At 47.0% G+C, this 16112-nt stretch overlaps 1 protein-coding gene across 5 annotated transcripts in view; it reads left to right on the top strand.

The window, feature by feature from the left end:
- The window catches only part of TFAP2B (transcription factor AP-2 beta), a 130895-nt gene that overhangs the window by 86903 nt on the left and 27880 nt on the right, over window positions 1-16112 (top strand). For all 5 annotated transcript variants that reach the window (XM_085610455.1, XM_085610453.1, XM_085610450.1 and 2 more), the window contains 3 exons: window positions 5570-5789; window positions 6937-7055; window positions 11787-11928. In XM_085610455.1, the coding sequence (XP_085466581.1) occupies window positions 5570-5789; window positions 6937-7055; window positions 11787-11928 (481 nt within the window). The remainder of the gene's footprint in view (window positions 1-5569; window positions 5790-6936; window positions 7056-11786; window positions 11929-16112) is intronic.

Here is a 16112-nt window from a genome sequence, read left to right as displayed (position 1 = left end):
TGCCGCCTTTTTCCTGATTCTTCTCTGTCCCCCGTTAACGGTATAGCTGAAGAAGTGCCTTGAAACCCTTCTAATCCCCTATATAGCTGACTTCTCTCGGTCTATGAAGGATAAGAAAAGACTTGTAGATACTTTCAACCACCTCGTCTTCAGGGTCTTCTTCGGTCTCTGTGGCCTTTAGGTTTTATGACAAGTGGTGATGGAGCTTGAAGTGTATGCACTAAAAATACAAAATATAAATACATACATGTCAGGAATGGAACCAGTTTCAAGTATAGAAGCACTTTAGCTTGGCCTCACTCGTAGAATGACGCCTCGAAACCTATGTAGGTAGTCCCGCTCATGGGGGAGGGGGCTGTATGGATACGTGTTCACTGGCTGACGGTCAAAGGTGTGCTTCGGTGAGAGTGTCCCATGCCAGTCTCAAAGGGGACCGCTGTGACCCAATCAAGCAAGAGGCATTTCCATGCATTGCAATTATTTGTCCGCAACTTTGCTAAGCAACAAGAACAATGTAGCCGCCAGGCACTCCCTCTGGGATCAGGGCCTTTTGGCATGATGGCTTGGAAACCATCGAGTGATGCTGGCTAGAAAGTCTTTGCGCAGGTCAGGCCTCAGGCAGTAGCAGTTAAAGGTGAATCAGAGGCTCCCATCTACATTTTTCAAAATGGTGCCATGAATGTGCACACCCAGCCAATGAATATACATTTATTGATATGTTGTGTAGAGGAGTTGGCTTTGTTCACAGCTGGCTGGAGTTCTGGTAGAGCACGTACAGAGGATGAAGCGTGTGACTTTCATTTAGTGTGACCAGATTTGCCAGAACAGCCGAGGCATTTTTTGTAAATGCACATGTTCCATTTTCAAAGAGGGTGGGCGAACCTCCAAATCAACACGCTGCCATGGGTACCTCTGTGGAAGCAGTTAGAAGCACTCATCATGAAGCTTTTCAAGTGACACAGGTGATGTGTGCATTACATTTGCCTGCGCTGTTGGCACAAAATCCCAATCTTGGTACCCGAGGTCCATTTTCTGTGCTGATGAATGCTGTAAATTGAGCCATTATCTGCCTCGGGGCCACTGTAAAATTGCAGTCCTACATCTTTGTCTGGGATATAATTCTGTTTACGGTTTCCAAAATCTGGTGACCTTATTTCCATTGCTAGACTTACTTTGAAGACATCGAGGCATGTGGGGCTGGAACACACTTCCTGGGTCCCGCTTCCTTCTAATTTGTCAGTTCATTGGACAGTGAAGTGATGAATATTCATGCGGGACGGGGAGCGGTGCACAATGAGCTCCCGAGCACAGGAAATCCTGACCCCCAACGTGAGAGCGCCTGCAATGCGTCCCTGCCGGTTTCTGCTTCCGGGGCACGTGCTTACGTGATAGCGACACTTCTTTTGTGTGCACTTTGTAAACATGTTAAATACTCGGATTCAGAGAATAGCCCTTCTTTTCGTGCAGCAGTTGTGTGATTTCTAAGAGATGCAATGTAAGAAGTACGAGCACCCTGTTCTCCTTACTAGTATAGCTTGTTTATTTAATACTGCATTCTGTCTGGGCGACCTTTGCATGCAAATGTCATGAAAACACTTGTTAGAAGATGAGAGGAGACCTGGGTAGGTAGGATGGATCAGTTGAGGGGACTCAAGCGCCCAGAACCCCTGAAGTTGGGGAAGAGGGTGCTGGAGATCACGCATACTTGTGGAGGGAACAGAGCCCGCAGGAGAGAGGGCATCAGTGCACGTCTAAGTCTTGCATCCCGCGCTCATTTATATCTGCAAAATTAGTTGGCATGCCATGGTACTGTTTGCGTAATCATGATCATATATGATTGTGGGGTGCAGAACCCATGCACTGATAGTGACAGGGTTCCTGTCCGTCGCCTCGGGTCAGTGTCACCTTCTTTAGTCTTGTCCAGTTTGTTCACCGAGAAGATCTGGTTTTCCTTCTTCACGGTGCCAGTGGTTTACGGGTGCCAGGGAGTGGGTGAGGATGATGCCTTCACATCTGGTTTTCCTTCTTCAAGGTGTCAGTGGTTTGTGGATGCCAGGGAGTGGGTGAGGATGATGCTTTCGCATCTGGTTTTCCTTCTTCAAGGTGTCAGTGGTTTGTGGATGCCAGAGAGTGGGTGAGGATGATGCTTTCGCATCTGGTATTCCTTCTTCAAGGTGTCAGTGGTTTGTGGATGCCAGAGAGTGGGTGAGGATGATGCTTTCGCATCTGGTATTCCTTCTTCAAGGTGTCAGTGGTTTGTGGATGCCAGAGAGTGGGTGAGGATGATGCCTTCACATCTGGTTTTCCTTCTTCACGGTCACAGTGGTTTGTGGATGCCAGAGAGTGGGTGAGGATGATGCTTTCGCATCTGGTTTTCCTTCTTCAAGGTGTCAGTGGTTTACAGGTGCCAGAGAGTGGGTGAGGATGATGCTTTCGCATCTGGTTTTTCCTTCTTCACGGTGCCAGTGGTGTACGGGTGCCAGAGAGTGGGTGAGGATGATGCTTTCGCATCTGGTTTTCCTTCTTCAAGGTGTCAGTGGTTTGTGGATGCCAGAGAGTGGGTGAGGATGATGCTTTCGCATCTGGTTTTCCTTCTTCAAGGTGCCAGTGGTTTGTGGATGCCAGAGAGTGGGTGAGGATGATGCATTTGCATCTGGTTTTCCTTCTTCACGGTCACAGTGGTTTGTGGATGCCAGAGAGTGGGTGAGGATTATGCTTTCGCATCTGGTTTTCCTTCTTCAAGGTGCCAGTGGTTTGTGGATGCCAGGGTGTTGGTGAGGATGATGACTTTGCATCTGGTTTTGCTTCTTGAAAGTTCCAGTGGTTTAAGGATGCCAGAGAGTGGGTGAGGATGATGCTTTCGCATCTGGTTTTCCTTCTTCAAGGTGCCAGTGGTTTGTGGATGCCAGGGAGTGGGTGAGGATGATGGCTTCGCAGTAACCAGCAGGCCTTAGTTTTGGTTTGATGCCTACACCCTGCGTTCTGATCATCCTTGCACTGGTGGTTATGGGCTGTGTGTTGATGCAAGTTTAGATTTTTTTATCCTCTTGATTTTTTCTCTTTTGTGGGTGAGGCTGGCAGTATATTTTGCTCTTTCTGATTTGATTTTCCTGGCTGCTTTGAGAAAAGCTGCAACAGTTTTGGTGATTTGGGGGTCGCAATACCCCAGAAGCCATCACAGGTGCTGTGAGAACAGGAGAAGCTGGATGGGGCAGAGAGAGGGGAGGTTGGATATGTGTGAGATTGAAAAACAGAGAGGGCATGTGAAGTGGATATGGAGAGAGAGAGAGGTGGAAAAGGAGAAGGAATCAGAGGGAAAGAGGTGAGGGAAAGGTAAGAGAGGAAAGCGCTAGAGCAAGTAAATGAGAAAGAAAGTTTCATCGAGGAAGAGAAGAGAATGTGTATGGATGGAGAGGAGAAGTGGAAGTGGGTGGTGTAGAGAACAAGTTGAAACGTAATACACATGGAGTAAAGGAAGTGAGTAAAGGACAGGAAAAAGCGAAAGGTGAAGATATTGACAAAAAGCGAAAACAAGGAGCGGAAGACTATATATTTACTAAAACGTAATGATGACTTAATTGTTAATACAATGTTCCTGGAAATGGATAGGCGTTGTAAAGTGGGAGAAGTCATCCTCCCTCCACACACGTCTTGAACCCCACAAGAGTAAACGAGCCCAACCTGCTGTTGTTACGGCTGGATTTTTCTGTGCGTCCTGTGACGTAAACACGTAGTCGACGCACGCAGTGGAAAGCAGAAAAGTAGGTACTCCTAGCTTTTTGCCCACAGGGCTGCACTTTCAGCGATTCTAATTTACTGCCTTTCAAGCATTTCTAAACACACTTGGGAAATGTATAACTGTTCCCAAAATATTCCAGGACTGAAGTTGGAATGAAAAATAAGCCTCCTGGAATATTTTGGGGAAAGTTGCTCTTTCCTCAGATATTCTAGTACTGGAGCTCGAAAGATAATTTGGGCCTACCAGTGTCACTACGCCCACGGCTGCCCTGAGGGCTCAAGTAGCGCAAACCAGGCTGAGGCTTCGCGGTAGGGTGCGGGGCCGCTCTTAGACCTACCACCCTCCAGGGGGACCAGACAGGAGAACTCTGGTTAGGAACGGATCCCTCAGTGAAGCAGATAATGACAGCTGGAAAACCTCTGTAGGGTGAAAGGTCGGATTGGCCACAATATCAGAGCTGCAGTCACCATTTTAATGCCTCTTTAAGAACTCTTTGAACCAGCAAATATGCACACAGTATATTTAAAGAAGGCACGCTCTACATAATGTTGTCAATAGACTATGAATTTGGAGGCCTTGTCAACATTTACACAAAAATTCCGTTTGTTGTAACAATATTTGTTCACGCTTGGGGGCATGAAACTGTTCTAAATGATGAAGCAATTACTTTGTTAAGGTCTCGCTTGTTCTCGGTTGTTTGTTTTTAGACATGCACCCTTTCCTCGCGTGGCTCCGTTTGCCCTTGGTCACCTGAGGTTGGTGCTGGCACGGTTTTTGGGAGAACATCGATGCATATGTTGAGGCCAAACTTTGGCAAAAATTACCTGCAGCTAAATCAATGCTGTGCCGGGAGACATTTAATTAGAGCGAAACAGAGAGAGAAAGAAATGGGACAGGAAACAAGTGTGTGTGGTGCCAGGGCGTAGCGACTATTGTGCAGCGGGTGCAGTGGCACCGGGGCCCTGAGAGGTCATTTGAACCCAGATAATTGCTGTATTTACTACCCCGACAGCAGTCAAATGGGTCATTTTCCTAGCTTGCGCCGAGGCCCATGGCATCACGGCTACACAACTGCTGTGGTCGGTGTTTAAGTGTGTGCATGCCGCACGTACAGAAAACGTGCACTCCCAGGCCGCATACCATAATGTTCCTTTGTCTACTAGTATGCTGAACCTTTCTGTCACACTGTGCTTAAAGGCAAATAGGTCCTTATTCTAATCACTCACTTCGGTATATTTTTGCCATAACAAGAATGTGTGATGTGTACTTGCTTGGGGGGGGTGCACACCTGTCTGTTTATGGGTCTGAAGGTGCTCGCGTGTGGATGCGCGTGCATGAGTGTGGCCGCGCGCACCATAGGAGCTGTTCTCGTTATTTTTAGAGTGAATAAGCGGATGGAACGATTGAGTGCGTCAGGTGAAAAAACTCACTCGTGGAGCACGCCCCAATCATTAAAAATGTAAACATGGGTGGTTATGGTGTATGTGTGTGCATTATTAGTAAAGACATATGTGCTGACATTAATTGAATAGTCATTCCCATTTCCATAAAGTGTGGTGTATTTATATGTCCGCTTTCTCTGGGGCAAAACCTTAACACAGAGAAGTTTATAACACAAACCCTGTCATAATATGGGCACATTCTTTCCCTTCCTATGAATCAGGCAAACCGTTTAGCAGAATGCGCTGGTTAAAAACTCGCTTTGCTTCTCTGTCCTTAAAATATTTTCTGACTCCGGTGCAAGTTTATGGGTAACTAAATACCTTGATCTGTTTTGGGATGTGGCTGCTTTCACCTTTTCTCACTGTGCCCACTTTCTCTCCTCTGCAGTTCCGGTTCCGCCCAAGTCGGTGACGTCGCTGATGATGAACAAAGATGGCTTCCTGGGGGGCATGTCGGTGAACGCCGGGGAGGTGTTCTGCTCTGTGCCCGGCCGCTTGTCGCTGCTCAGCTCCACCTCGAAGTACAAGGTGACGGTGGGGGAGGTGCAGCGGCGCCTCTCCCCACCAGAGTGCCTCAACGCCTCCCTCCTCGGCGGGGTCCTGCGAAGGTGAGCATGACGCACAGCCCTCTCTCTGGAATGAGCAGCCAATCAGCGAGTGGGCGGGTCCGCGGATGAATGTATTCATCTATGAAGGCTGAACCGATGGATGCATTGGGTGGCAGAATCATTTGATGTATGAATAAATAAAGACGAGCACATTAACCAGCCACAAGAAGGACGAGTGAGTGAATACGTTAACAGCGCAAGGATGAATGAATGTGTGACCGGTAGAATAAATTAAGGAAGCAGCCGCGCTAACAAATAAATTAATTTATTGGTGAATGGATAAGGGAATAAGCAAATGCCTGAGTTAAGGGATGTACGACTAAATTGTACAAACGAACGAACTAGTCTGTGCACGATAAATGAAAAGTCTCGTATTACTTCGGAGGCGGTCGAAAGTGGCCTCGAAGTGCCGGCTGGGCCAGGGGAGACTCGAGTTTTGCCTAACCTGCACTGTTCGGGTCGGACATATATTGGCACCGCGAGATAGCTCTCCCTCCCTGCGTCTGCAAAGTGCAAGAATGAGTAGATCGTCTTTTATAGCTCACTGAAACTGCTTCGCTTCTAGGCGCTCTCTCATTTCTATGCTGGAGAGCGATTTTTCAATGATTTCGCATTTATAGTTCAAAGTCATGCTTAGGTTTTTTTCCCCTTTATATTTACTGTCGTGTTTTTGCGCGGCCTCTTTTTCTCAAGGCTTCCATGCACACCTCACACTGCTCGAGAGCGCTTCCGAGGGCACCTGCAGATGCGTTGTTGGCTTCTGTGATGAAAAAAAAGTATCCGATCTATGCACTAAACAAACGACACACAACTCATGCGTCCAATATACACCCACATTTCCAGAGGCAGACACGGTGAATGTGCACACACAAAAACATAACCACAAAACATGCATCACATGGACAGACTCAATATAAACCGACCCACAAACACATCTAAAATGATCATTGAAACAAACTCACCAACACATCTAAGACATACAGGCTGTGGAGACATACACCCACCCTCTGACACATCTTGCAACCCGTAGTGTGCGTGCTGTGTGATATGAGCGCATCCCTCTCTGCCGGGGAGTGTCTCTTCTCATGTCCGTTCTCGGAAGCGGTGACTCGTGCTAACCTCTGACGTGACATTGTTTCCCTTGCAGAGCCAAGTCGAAGAACGGAGGACGATCGTTGCGGGAGCGGCTGGAAAAGATCGGGCTGAACCTGCCGGCGGGCCGGCGCAAGGCCGCCAACGTCACCCTGCTGACCTCCCTGGTGGAAGGTAAGGCCGGAGCAGTACACGCCGTCCACTAACGCTGCGAGCCACAGATATCCTTCCGCACCTGCACTACCACCGGTATTCAGCCCTACCTGCACTGCGAACACTCAGGTATCCTTCCGCCACTCCACTACCGCCGGTATTCAGCCCTACCTGCACTGCGTACGCGCAGGTATCTTTCACACTTACACTGTGAACACTCAGGTATCTTTCACACTTACACTGCGAACGCGCAGGTATCTTTCACACTTACACTGCCAACACACAGGTATCTTTCACGCTTACAGTGCGAACATTCAGGTATCTTTCACACTTAACTCAGGTATCTTTCACACTTACACTGCGAACGCGCAGTTATCTTTCACACTTACACTGCGAACACTCAGGTATCTTTCACACTTACACTGCGAACGCACAGGTATATTTCACACTTACACTACGAACACTCAGGTATCTTTCACACTTACACTGCGAACGCGCAGGTATATTTCACACTGCGAACGCGCAGGTATCTTTCACACTTACACTGCGAACGCGCAGGTATCTTTCACACTTACACTGCCAACGCTACACTGCGAACACTCAGGTATCTTTCCACAGTTACACTGCGAGCACTTAGTTATGCTAACACTCCTGCAGTGTGAACCACATGTATCCATCCGTAGTTGCACAGCAAACCACGGGTACCCTTCCACAGGCGCACTGAGAACCTTCCGCACCTGCACTGCGCACCACAGATGCACGGTGCAGAGCGGTGGGAGTGTCCGTCAGTCTGTGGAGGAGGAAGAGACCGACAGATATTCATGGGATGAACCCAGGCGTCCTTTGAACACCTTTGGCCTCTGCATCAGTTGACAATCGTTCTCCGCTTCGAGTTTTCCGTACACAGATACTCACTTGCATTTTCACGACTAACGGTGCACCACACCCTTTTTTGCGAGTCATTTCACGAATAAATGTATTCCTATATATTCGCTTTAAAAATAGAGGCAATACAGATGAAACATCAGCAAGGACCACACAAATGGTATCACAAACCAGGGGACGCAGCAAACGAACTGATTCACGTGTGTTTACAGTAGATGTTAAAATAACGCTCAAATGCAACCGCGGTGCGTGATAATCTGTAATGGCGGTGTGTGTTTAAAATAGTACCTCAAAGCCATTCGTTTTAATGCATATTAATTAAAGCCCGCGTTTGCCTCACAGCTCATTTAAATAAGTAACATTTTAAATTGGATATCGCACGCTCCACGGGTGTTTATACAAGGGTTCATGTTTTCGGCGTCTCTATGGCTGCGTGCTTGGTGGTTCGTGTGTGCTAAATTGGCCGTTTGTGTGTTTCTTACGACGTGACTGTGCATGCGTTTTCGTGTATACGTGTGTGTGTGTATACATAAATATGGAAATTTGCGTTTTTGTATTGGCTCGTCTTGTCTGTGTATGCCTGTGCGCGAGTTCATTCATGTGTGTGTGTATTCGTGTGCATGTCTTTATGCTGTGTCTGATGTGATTGCATTTGCCAACGTTTAGGTTTTTTAAAAAAAATTTGCATACATTCCACCGTGTGTGTATTCATGTGGGACTCCGTCTGTATTTGTGTTTGGGTGCACGAGCGTTGTGTTGGTGTACAACTGTGTGAACGTGTTTGATGCGTGCATTGTTATTGTTGTATATGCGTATAGTATAGTTTGCACTTTCGGGTGTGTGAATTACTGTGTGCAAGTGTGAGATGGCGGCGTTTGTAAGCACGTGCTTGCAGTTTGATGTAGGCTGTTTGTGTCTACAGATGTGCATGCTGTTTGCAGTGTGGATTGCGTATAGAGCCGCCGATCGTTTTCGACGTGAATTGTGTGTCTTATGGTTGTATATTTGCGGGGCAGATTTTGTGCTGCTGTTTAGTTTTACGTGGAAAGTTGTGTGAGCGTATTTGTGACGTTAGTTGCGTGTGCAAAGCTGTGTGTTTTGTCGATTGGCTTGTGTGTCTAAGAATGTGTGCTGCTGGAGTTTGTATGCTGTGTTGAAGTGCGCCTATATATGTGTGTTTGTAGTGTGTATTTCGCATTTGTAAATGCAAAGGCTGTGTGGAATGGTTTTAGTTGTGGTTGGGTAGTTGGTGTGTGCAGAGATGTTTTCTGTGTCTTGTGTCAGCAGAGGTCCAAGTGCATTTTAAAAAAAAGTATGGGAACTGTGAGGCTGCTGGTAATGGAGGAGGATGAGTGGGCATGAGCGTGGAGGCGGGGTCGAAGGCGTGGCTAAAAAAAACGAAATATTCTGCAACTTTTTTTCGATCTTTCACCTTCAGGTAACTACATATAAAGTAACTCACAACTTAAATGAGAAAAATGCAAGTTAAGTAAATCAGTGGGCAAACACTATCATACTTTAGTGTACCCCTATTAGTTAATGCACTGCAGAGGTCTGTGTGCGTAACAAGAGAGCCACAGAATTAAAACCTGCTTGGTGCAGTGGAGAATAGTGACTTGTGTGTGTTTAGCGCTATGATGTCCCAGCCTGTGACAGAAATTACACATAGTATAAAATATGCTGCTACAAATTCAGCAGGAAGGTTTTAGATAAAAGAAAGTGCTTCCAAAATATAGGTATTAGTAATACCCAGACTATACAAAGGGCTTTTTTTTGTAACTGTCTTTTAAAAGCCCACACTTCACAGCTGATCGGGTAACTCCCTTGCTATACCACTCAACAAGAATAAATGTGTGTCATCAGGAAGCTTAAAATGATTTCATCAACTCAATCCAAAAATGGCTTTCAGGCACCTTTTACATTTATAGATTGACCAGTTGCGTACATTTACATTTCTTTCAGGGAAGCAGGCACCCTGGCAAGAAGGCTTATTTAGCTGTTTGCCCCGCCCTTGGTTTCACAGCACAGGAGACTCCCTCCCTTACACTTCAGCTGCAGCATTTAAACTCTCTGAAGTAACTGTTTTGGGATGGGTGTCTTTTGACAAAAAGTCGGGAACAGTTTTTCTTAAATTAAAAAAGTAAGGGCACGTTGTGCCCATAAGATCCCGCCCACCTCAACCTCTGGGTGTCAGTTGCCAGTAGATGTGATGTCTCTGGTGTAGCTGAATATGTATTTGGAAATGAACAGGCATTCTTTGTGTATTTAGGCGTATAAAAGGTATTTTGTGACTCTGCACCCGTTATTTTTTTTTTTAGTTTTGCAATTTTGTATAGCACAGACATGGCCCCGAAATCAGCAGAGCGCCTTACAACACACAGGATACAGGGTTACAGCACATTCCAGCAAAATGAGTTAAACTCGGACGTTGACGTTGGTGAATGTGTACAGTAGTTACCACGAGAGACCTTTTTACAACAATTGGGCAGAGGACATACACAGTTAAAGCATTGATTTAGATGGTTGAATCATATAACAAAGTCAGATCAGGGCGCAGCGGAGAGAGAACTTAAGTCTGGTCGAGGATAAATGAACCCGGATGTCTGTTAAGCAGGAAGAGCTTGAGGTCCTTGTAAGAAGGTGGCTAGACGGAGTGAGGGAGGCAGAGAGTTCAGAGGCACCAGTAGGAGGTATGGCCGACTTTGGAAATGAGGAATCAAGTTTGACTTTGGAAATTGGGAACCAAGTTGGAGCCCTGACATTGCCTCCACGTTCTGGGATTCTGGGAAAATTACTCCGTCTCCCTGTGGCAAAAAAAACAAACAAGAAAATCTGACCTTGCGAAATGTAATCTGGTGGTCATGTAAAGCGCCTTGTACCAAATTAATATTATATAAAACTGCCCCCCAAAAAAATTGACAACCAATGACTGGCTTCCTTCTTGGAGAGTCCCTCCCCTGCCTCCAGCATTTATTGGCGGACAGCACTGGAGATTTGTGCCTTCGTTGACCCAGCTCGCCAGGGGTAAGATCTGAGATGTGGCCACGTGCTCACACCTCCCACTGCCGCTCACGCGCAGGCGCAGACAGGTCTACTCCAGGGCATCCGTACACTTTCATATTTAAAGAGACCGGGTCGGAAAACTACTGAGGCCAGATTCTCCTCTTTCAATGTTTGATAGTTTGACCCTCCTCGTCCCCCGCCCCCAGGCACCCCTTTCAAGCCCTCTGCATGGGGGGGGGGGCGTTCTGCAGAAATCCCCCCGAGCTAGGCTCCCGTGCATTCTCCCCACTACAAAGTGCATCTGTGGGGGTTTGATGAGTAGAAGCACTGAGGGCAGGAGGCTGACACCAGGCTGGCTGCGGAGAAGAAATGTATTAAGTGGTCTTAATAATTACCGCCCATTCATGTCCGTGTTAGTAAACTCCACGCGCTCTTCACGCGCAGTTACAGTCGGCCCGTCTAATCCCACCCGATTTCACGCCATCCACAAATCACCGACACATCTGCAGACCATGAAATTCGACAGCTACGCCACTGACCATTTACACTGAACATCACAGTCCATCGCATGATCATAGAAACACAAACCAATTATAGAGCGCCCACCAGAGACTGCATTTTGTTCCCTACCGCTTTAAAGGGAAAAACCATAATATAGTATATACTGTTATATTGAAACATACACTTAAAAATAGCCCAAGCCACAGAAAATGTGTATGTAGAAAATTATATGTTAACACTGGTTGTGAATTTGTCAAATGCCGAATGTCGCGTCTCTCGGGACCGGAGTGTGAGTTGCGGAAGTGACGTGTTCACATCTTTACACCGGACACTGACGCCAGGGTTTTTCCCTTTCCCTTCCAGGTGAAGCTGTCCACTTAGCACGGGATTTCGGATATATCTGCGAGACGGAATTCCCAGCCAAAGCCGTGTCCGAGTATTTGAACCGACAGCACACGGACCCCAGCGACCTGCACTCCCGGAAGAACATGCTTCTCGCCACAAAGTAAGTTTGTTGTTGTTTTTTACACCATAGTGTGGCCACCACTCCCGGCCACACCTATATGAAACTGCATCTTAACACATTGACATTGCTGAAGGACGCAGTAATTAAAGTAATCGTAAGTGGGAAATCTACCAGAATGCACAAACTGCCAATGGCCACATATTTCAGAGGGTGTGTCAACAACAAAGTATGTAAATAAATAGAAAGCTACCCACACAGAGGATTATTGCACATCTACACACCCTCTCAGACGCGAACTTCGTACATGTCAGCGTGTGCTCGCCCACACACACAGATGAATAACGCACACCAGCACGCACACATACACACACAGGCTTCGTAAGTTTGTGCACATACACACAGATGAGTAATGCATATCTGCTCACACATATACACACTGGCTTCGGACTTTTGTAATCACACACACACACACACACCTTAAATGTGCACACGAGGCCTCCGCTGATCATATATCCCTCCACATCTGCCATCTGGTTCTTTTCAGGATTCACGAGGGAGCATACCTTCTGAGTTTTATCCAATCACTGAGAGGAGCGCCCCCCCCCTGCCTCTTCCAGAGAAGGTCCCATGGTCGCACCTCATCACCACACTTTCTCATTCTCTCACCACAAAGTGGGTCCCCTGTGAGCACGTGGACTGTGAGTCTACACTAACAGGTGATGTCAGTTGGCTCTACAGGGTGGCATGACCGTCGGTGTGTCTGATCCTTTGAACACCACCATATGTACTGGCCGCTGCTCCTTTCAGAGGTCGGCCTAAACCCTAAAATCATTGATATAGGTAACCGAAAGGCGAGCTTTCCCCCTTGTACTAGTTTTCTAGAGTCTCAGAAGAGTGTTGGCACATTTTTCCCCAGATGGCCTCGAGATAGAATCACACTGATGACTGCGGCGCAGCAGCCATACGTCCGCATGTAGGCAAATTACAAAATATTGAAATGACGACATTTATATCCAAGTTACTGAGCAGCATCCACAGTGGACTCGAAGAGACGGAGCCGGTCTATCCTTCTGAAGATGGGTCACTAGCAAGAAGGTCACATCACTTTTTGCAGAGTAAAATTAAATCTTTTGCAGACATGGGTGCAAAAGTTCAGGGCACATTAGTAACCTCATCTGGAGTGACAGGTTGCGGTCTCATTGTCAGTGGTGGCACTCTAAAGTGACAGCTTGAAGCGGTGCCCTCTTAGACTCTTCAGCTTGTCATACTCCCAGGATTCTGTTGGATCTGAACCCTAGTTCACTGAACTGCTTGTCCTGCAGTACAGAAGCTGGAAAGGGCCAAAACAGAGCACTGCAGGGCTGCATTGATCGAATTACTAAAGTGCTGAGGCACGTGCTTTGCATGCAGCAAAACTGTGCCCCCCTTCACTGCTCATCCAATCACGTGGCTTCCAGAGTAAAGGTAATGCACTGGTTGCCTAGTAACCCGCGAGGAGCTAGATCCTTAGCACTGCTTCATAGGGCGCTGTGGGGAGGCGCGCAGGCAACAACACCTTCAGGGGTACCCGCGCCAAGTCTGCAAACTGCTGTATAAGGAAGGCACGTGCCCCCCCCCCCCGTGTGTGAAGTGTCTGCCTGGACTGAGACATTCTTAGGTACAGGTGATTTGGTGCATTATAAAAATGTAATAATATGTGGCCCTAATTTGTCTCAGCCTTGCAGCTGGTCTGAGAGTCTGACATCAGCTCATTACCTCAAAGGCACATGAGACCAGTTGAACTTTTGGGATCCATGGGCCATGATCGGTACATTCCAAGCTGTGGCTCACTGCCCACCTGTAACTCAGTGATAACATAGTGAGGGCGGGGAGGCTCGCGAGATGGCCTCTGGCATTGGTCCACTGGAGCATTCCACGCGTTGCGTGCCGCCATGGGTGTAGAGACGCGAATGCCAGTAGGAGGCAGAGGGCTTTTGTGTACAGCATCTGAGTCGGTACTAAATGTAAGCCAGTGGCTGCAGGTGTGGCCCACTGGCAAATGTTTTTTTGGGATACTGGCACCTAGTTTTCATTATCAGACTTTGACCAGGAACAGGAGAGAGGAAGGGGAAAGATGGAAGATGGAAAAACAGTGCCAAAGGAAGAAAATAGGGAAGAAAAATAAAATAACGTACAAAACTGAGACAAAGGGGCAGGAAATGTAATGTGGTATATGAAAGAGGCATGAGGTGGAATCGGAGCCAGGAAGACTTAGTGGTCTGCAAGCCTGACACGCAGCAGTGTTGGCTACATGCTACTGAGGGAAAGATTTGGGCACCACTACTTATTATTTTACAAATTAAGCACTGATGTGAGGTTACCAGCACCTGGGCTGTCTTGTTAAAATATTCCCCACTCCTTGCAACAGATGGCTCTGGGGGCTATAGATGGAGACATGGCCAATTACATTGGTTAATTAACCTTTCTCTTGTTATGTGGAAGCTGTAACCTCTCTCCTAGCTCAGCAATGGGCTGCTTTAGTGAGCTATATATTGCTTTAATAAGACTCCTTTCAAAATCGTGTTATCAAAAAAAGAAACAGCACTACATTTTTCTGAACTAAATAAAAAAATCTCTTAAGTATTTTCATGAACTCTGATGAATTGCATCTTGGACAAAATAAGACACCAATAACATGAAGCATAAAAACTTGCATAGCATCATGTAAAAGCGCGACACAACATAAACTAATGCTAATGTAAACTTGTATACTCCCACGTACCACCTACGTGTAATAGGGCTCCAGATTGGGCCTTACTTCCTAATTTGGTTGCAAAACAGAAGGGACAACCTGTGCAGAAGAACAGGGGTGTCACGTGATGCATGCTGTGTGGAGTCTCATGGAGTTTTTATGTAACTTAGCGGAATTCCACGCAGTCTCGCCCACTCCTTGTCATGATTGATTGACGTTGGAGTGTGGATCCGCATCCCCCCTCGACAGGTTGTAAATGCTCTTGAACCCCTGTGCAGATCACGCCGCTCCATGTCCACTCTTTACATTAACCAGCAGATCATCTTCGGGTGAGTGCTTACTGTTCCACAGTAACTTCCCCCTGAAGTGCGCTCTGTCGACACCATCTGCACCATTCACATCAATGAGCTGAACCACTGCAGTGTGTGATGATTGCATGTAGGTAGGTGCCAAAAGTACCCACACACCGCTTGTTGGTGCTTTATAAAACACCTGAAATAATTAAATGAATAAGCAGAGCACACAAATTGCTTTTCGGTTTTTTTATTGGTAAAATAACTCGCTTGTTACGTTAAGCTATAACTACCCTCATAAGGGAGACAGGCAGGGCGTGTTCCCCACGCCATGCACCTAAAAGAGGTTCCGCACAATGGGTGAGGTTGTCGTCAGATGGTATACTGCTGGCGTGTGCAGTGTCACAATACAAATCACTGTTATCCTGGCCTGTGCTGTGAAACATGCTACTCCTGCATTGAGCAGGGCCACTGGAATTATGTGGCAGGAAAGGGCCAAATTATGCAGCAGGTTTAGTAAATTATGCAGCAAGAAAAGGCAAATAATGTGGCATAATGCAGCACAATTTGCTATAGTATTACTTCATTATTTCGTCATTTTGAAACTTGGTAATAATGTATGGGCACTGGTTGAACCTCATTAGTACCGGTTTAACACCCCAATATAGCAACAGAAAGGTGACCAGTCCAGCTTTGCAAAGGGCCTTCCACTGCGCAGCAACACATGCCTCTGCATTTTTAGTAACTTTTGAACCGTTTGAGCCAGAACAATTTTTGTGTTGTTAAACTCTGCAGTTTATGCGGCAGATGATGAATTATGTGGCAAATCTATAATTATGTGAGAACTGCACGGCTGCACAATCGCATAACTCCAGTGGCCCTGACTATGAGACAAGACGCGTCTGCGGTTGACTGGGGTGTGGCTACGCATAGGCCTTGGGCCTATTCTCCACATGTCCAACACCCAAGAGTCCTCCACCTTTCTACCAGCACCAAAATGGCAGGGCTGATGGGTCCCATCATTCTCCGTGGCCCTGCATGGCTGCACGACCCGCTCCGTGGAGGGTGAGGAGCCGCGCAGAGAGCCCTGAAGGTGTGAGCTCAGGTGCCGTACTCACTTCAGCAGGGAGCAGACTGACTGCCACCGACTTTCTTGAATGAGATCTGAGCTTTCACATTCATAGAGTGCATTCTTTTAA

Source organism: Triturus cristatus, chromosome 6 (genome assembly GCF_964204655.1).
Source record: "Triturus cristatus chromosome 6, aTriCri1.1, whole genome shotgun sequence".
Taxonomy (NCBI): Eukaryota; Metazoa; Chordata; class Amphibia; order Caudata; family Salamandridae; genus Triturus; species Triturus cristatus.
The sequence above is the reverse complement of the archived record's forward strand: the minus strand, read 5'-3'. Positions and strand labels throughout refer to the sequence as shown.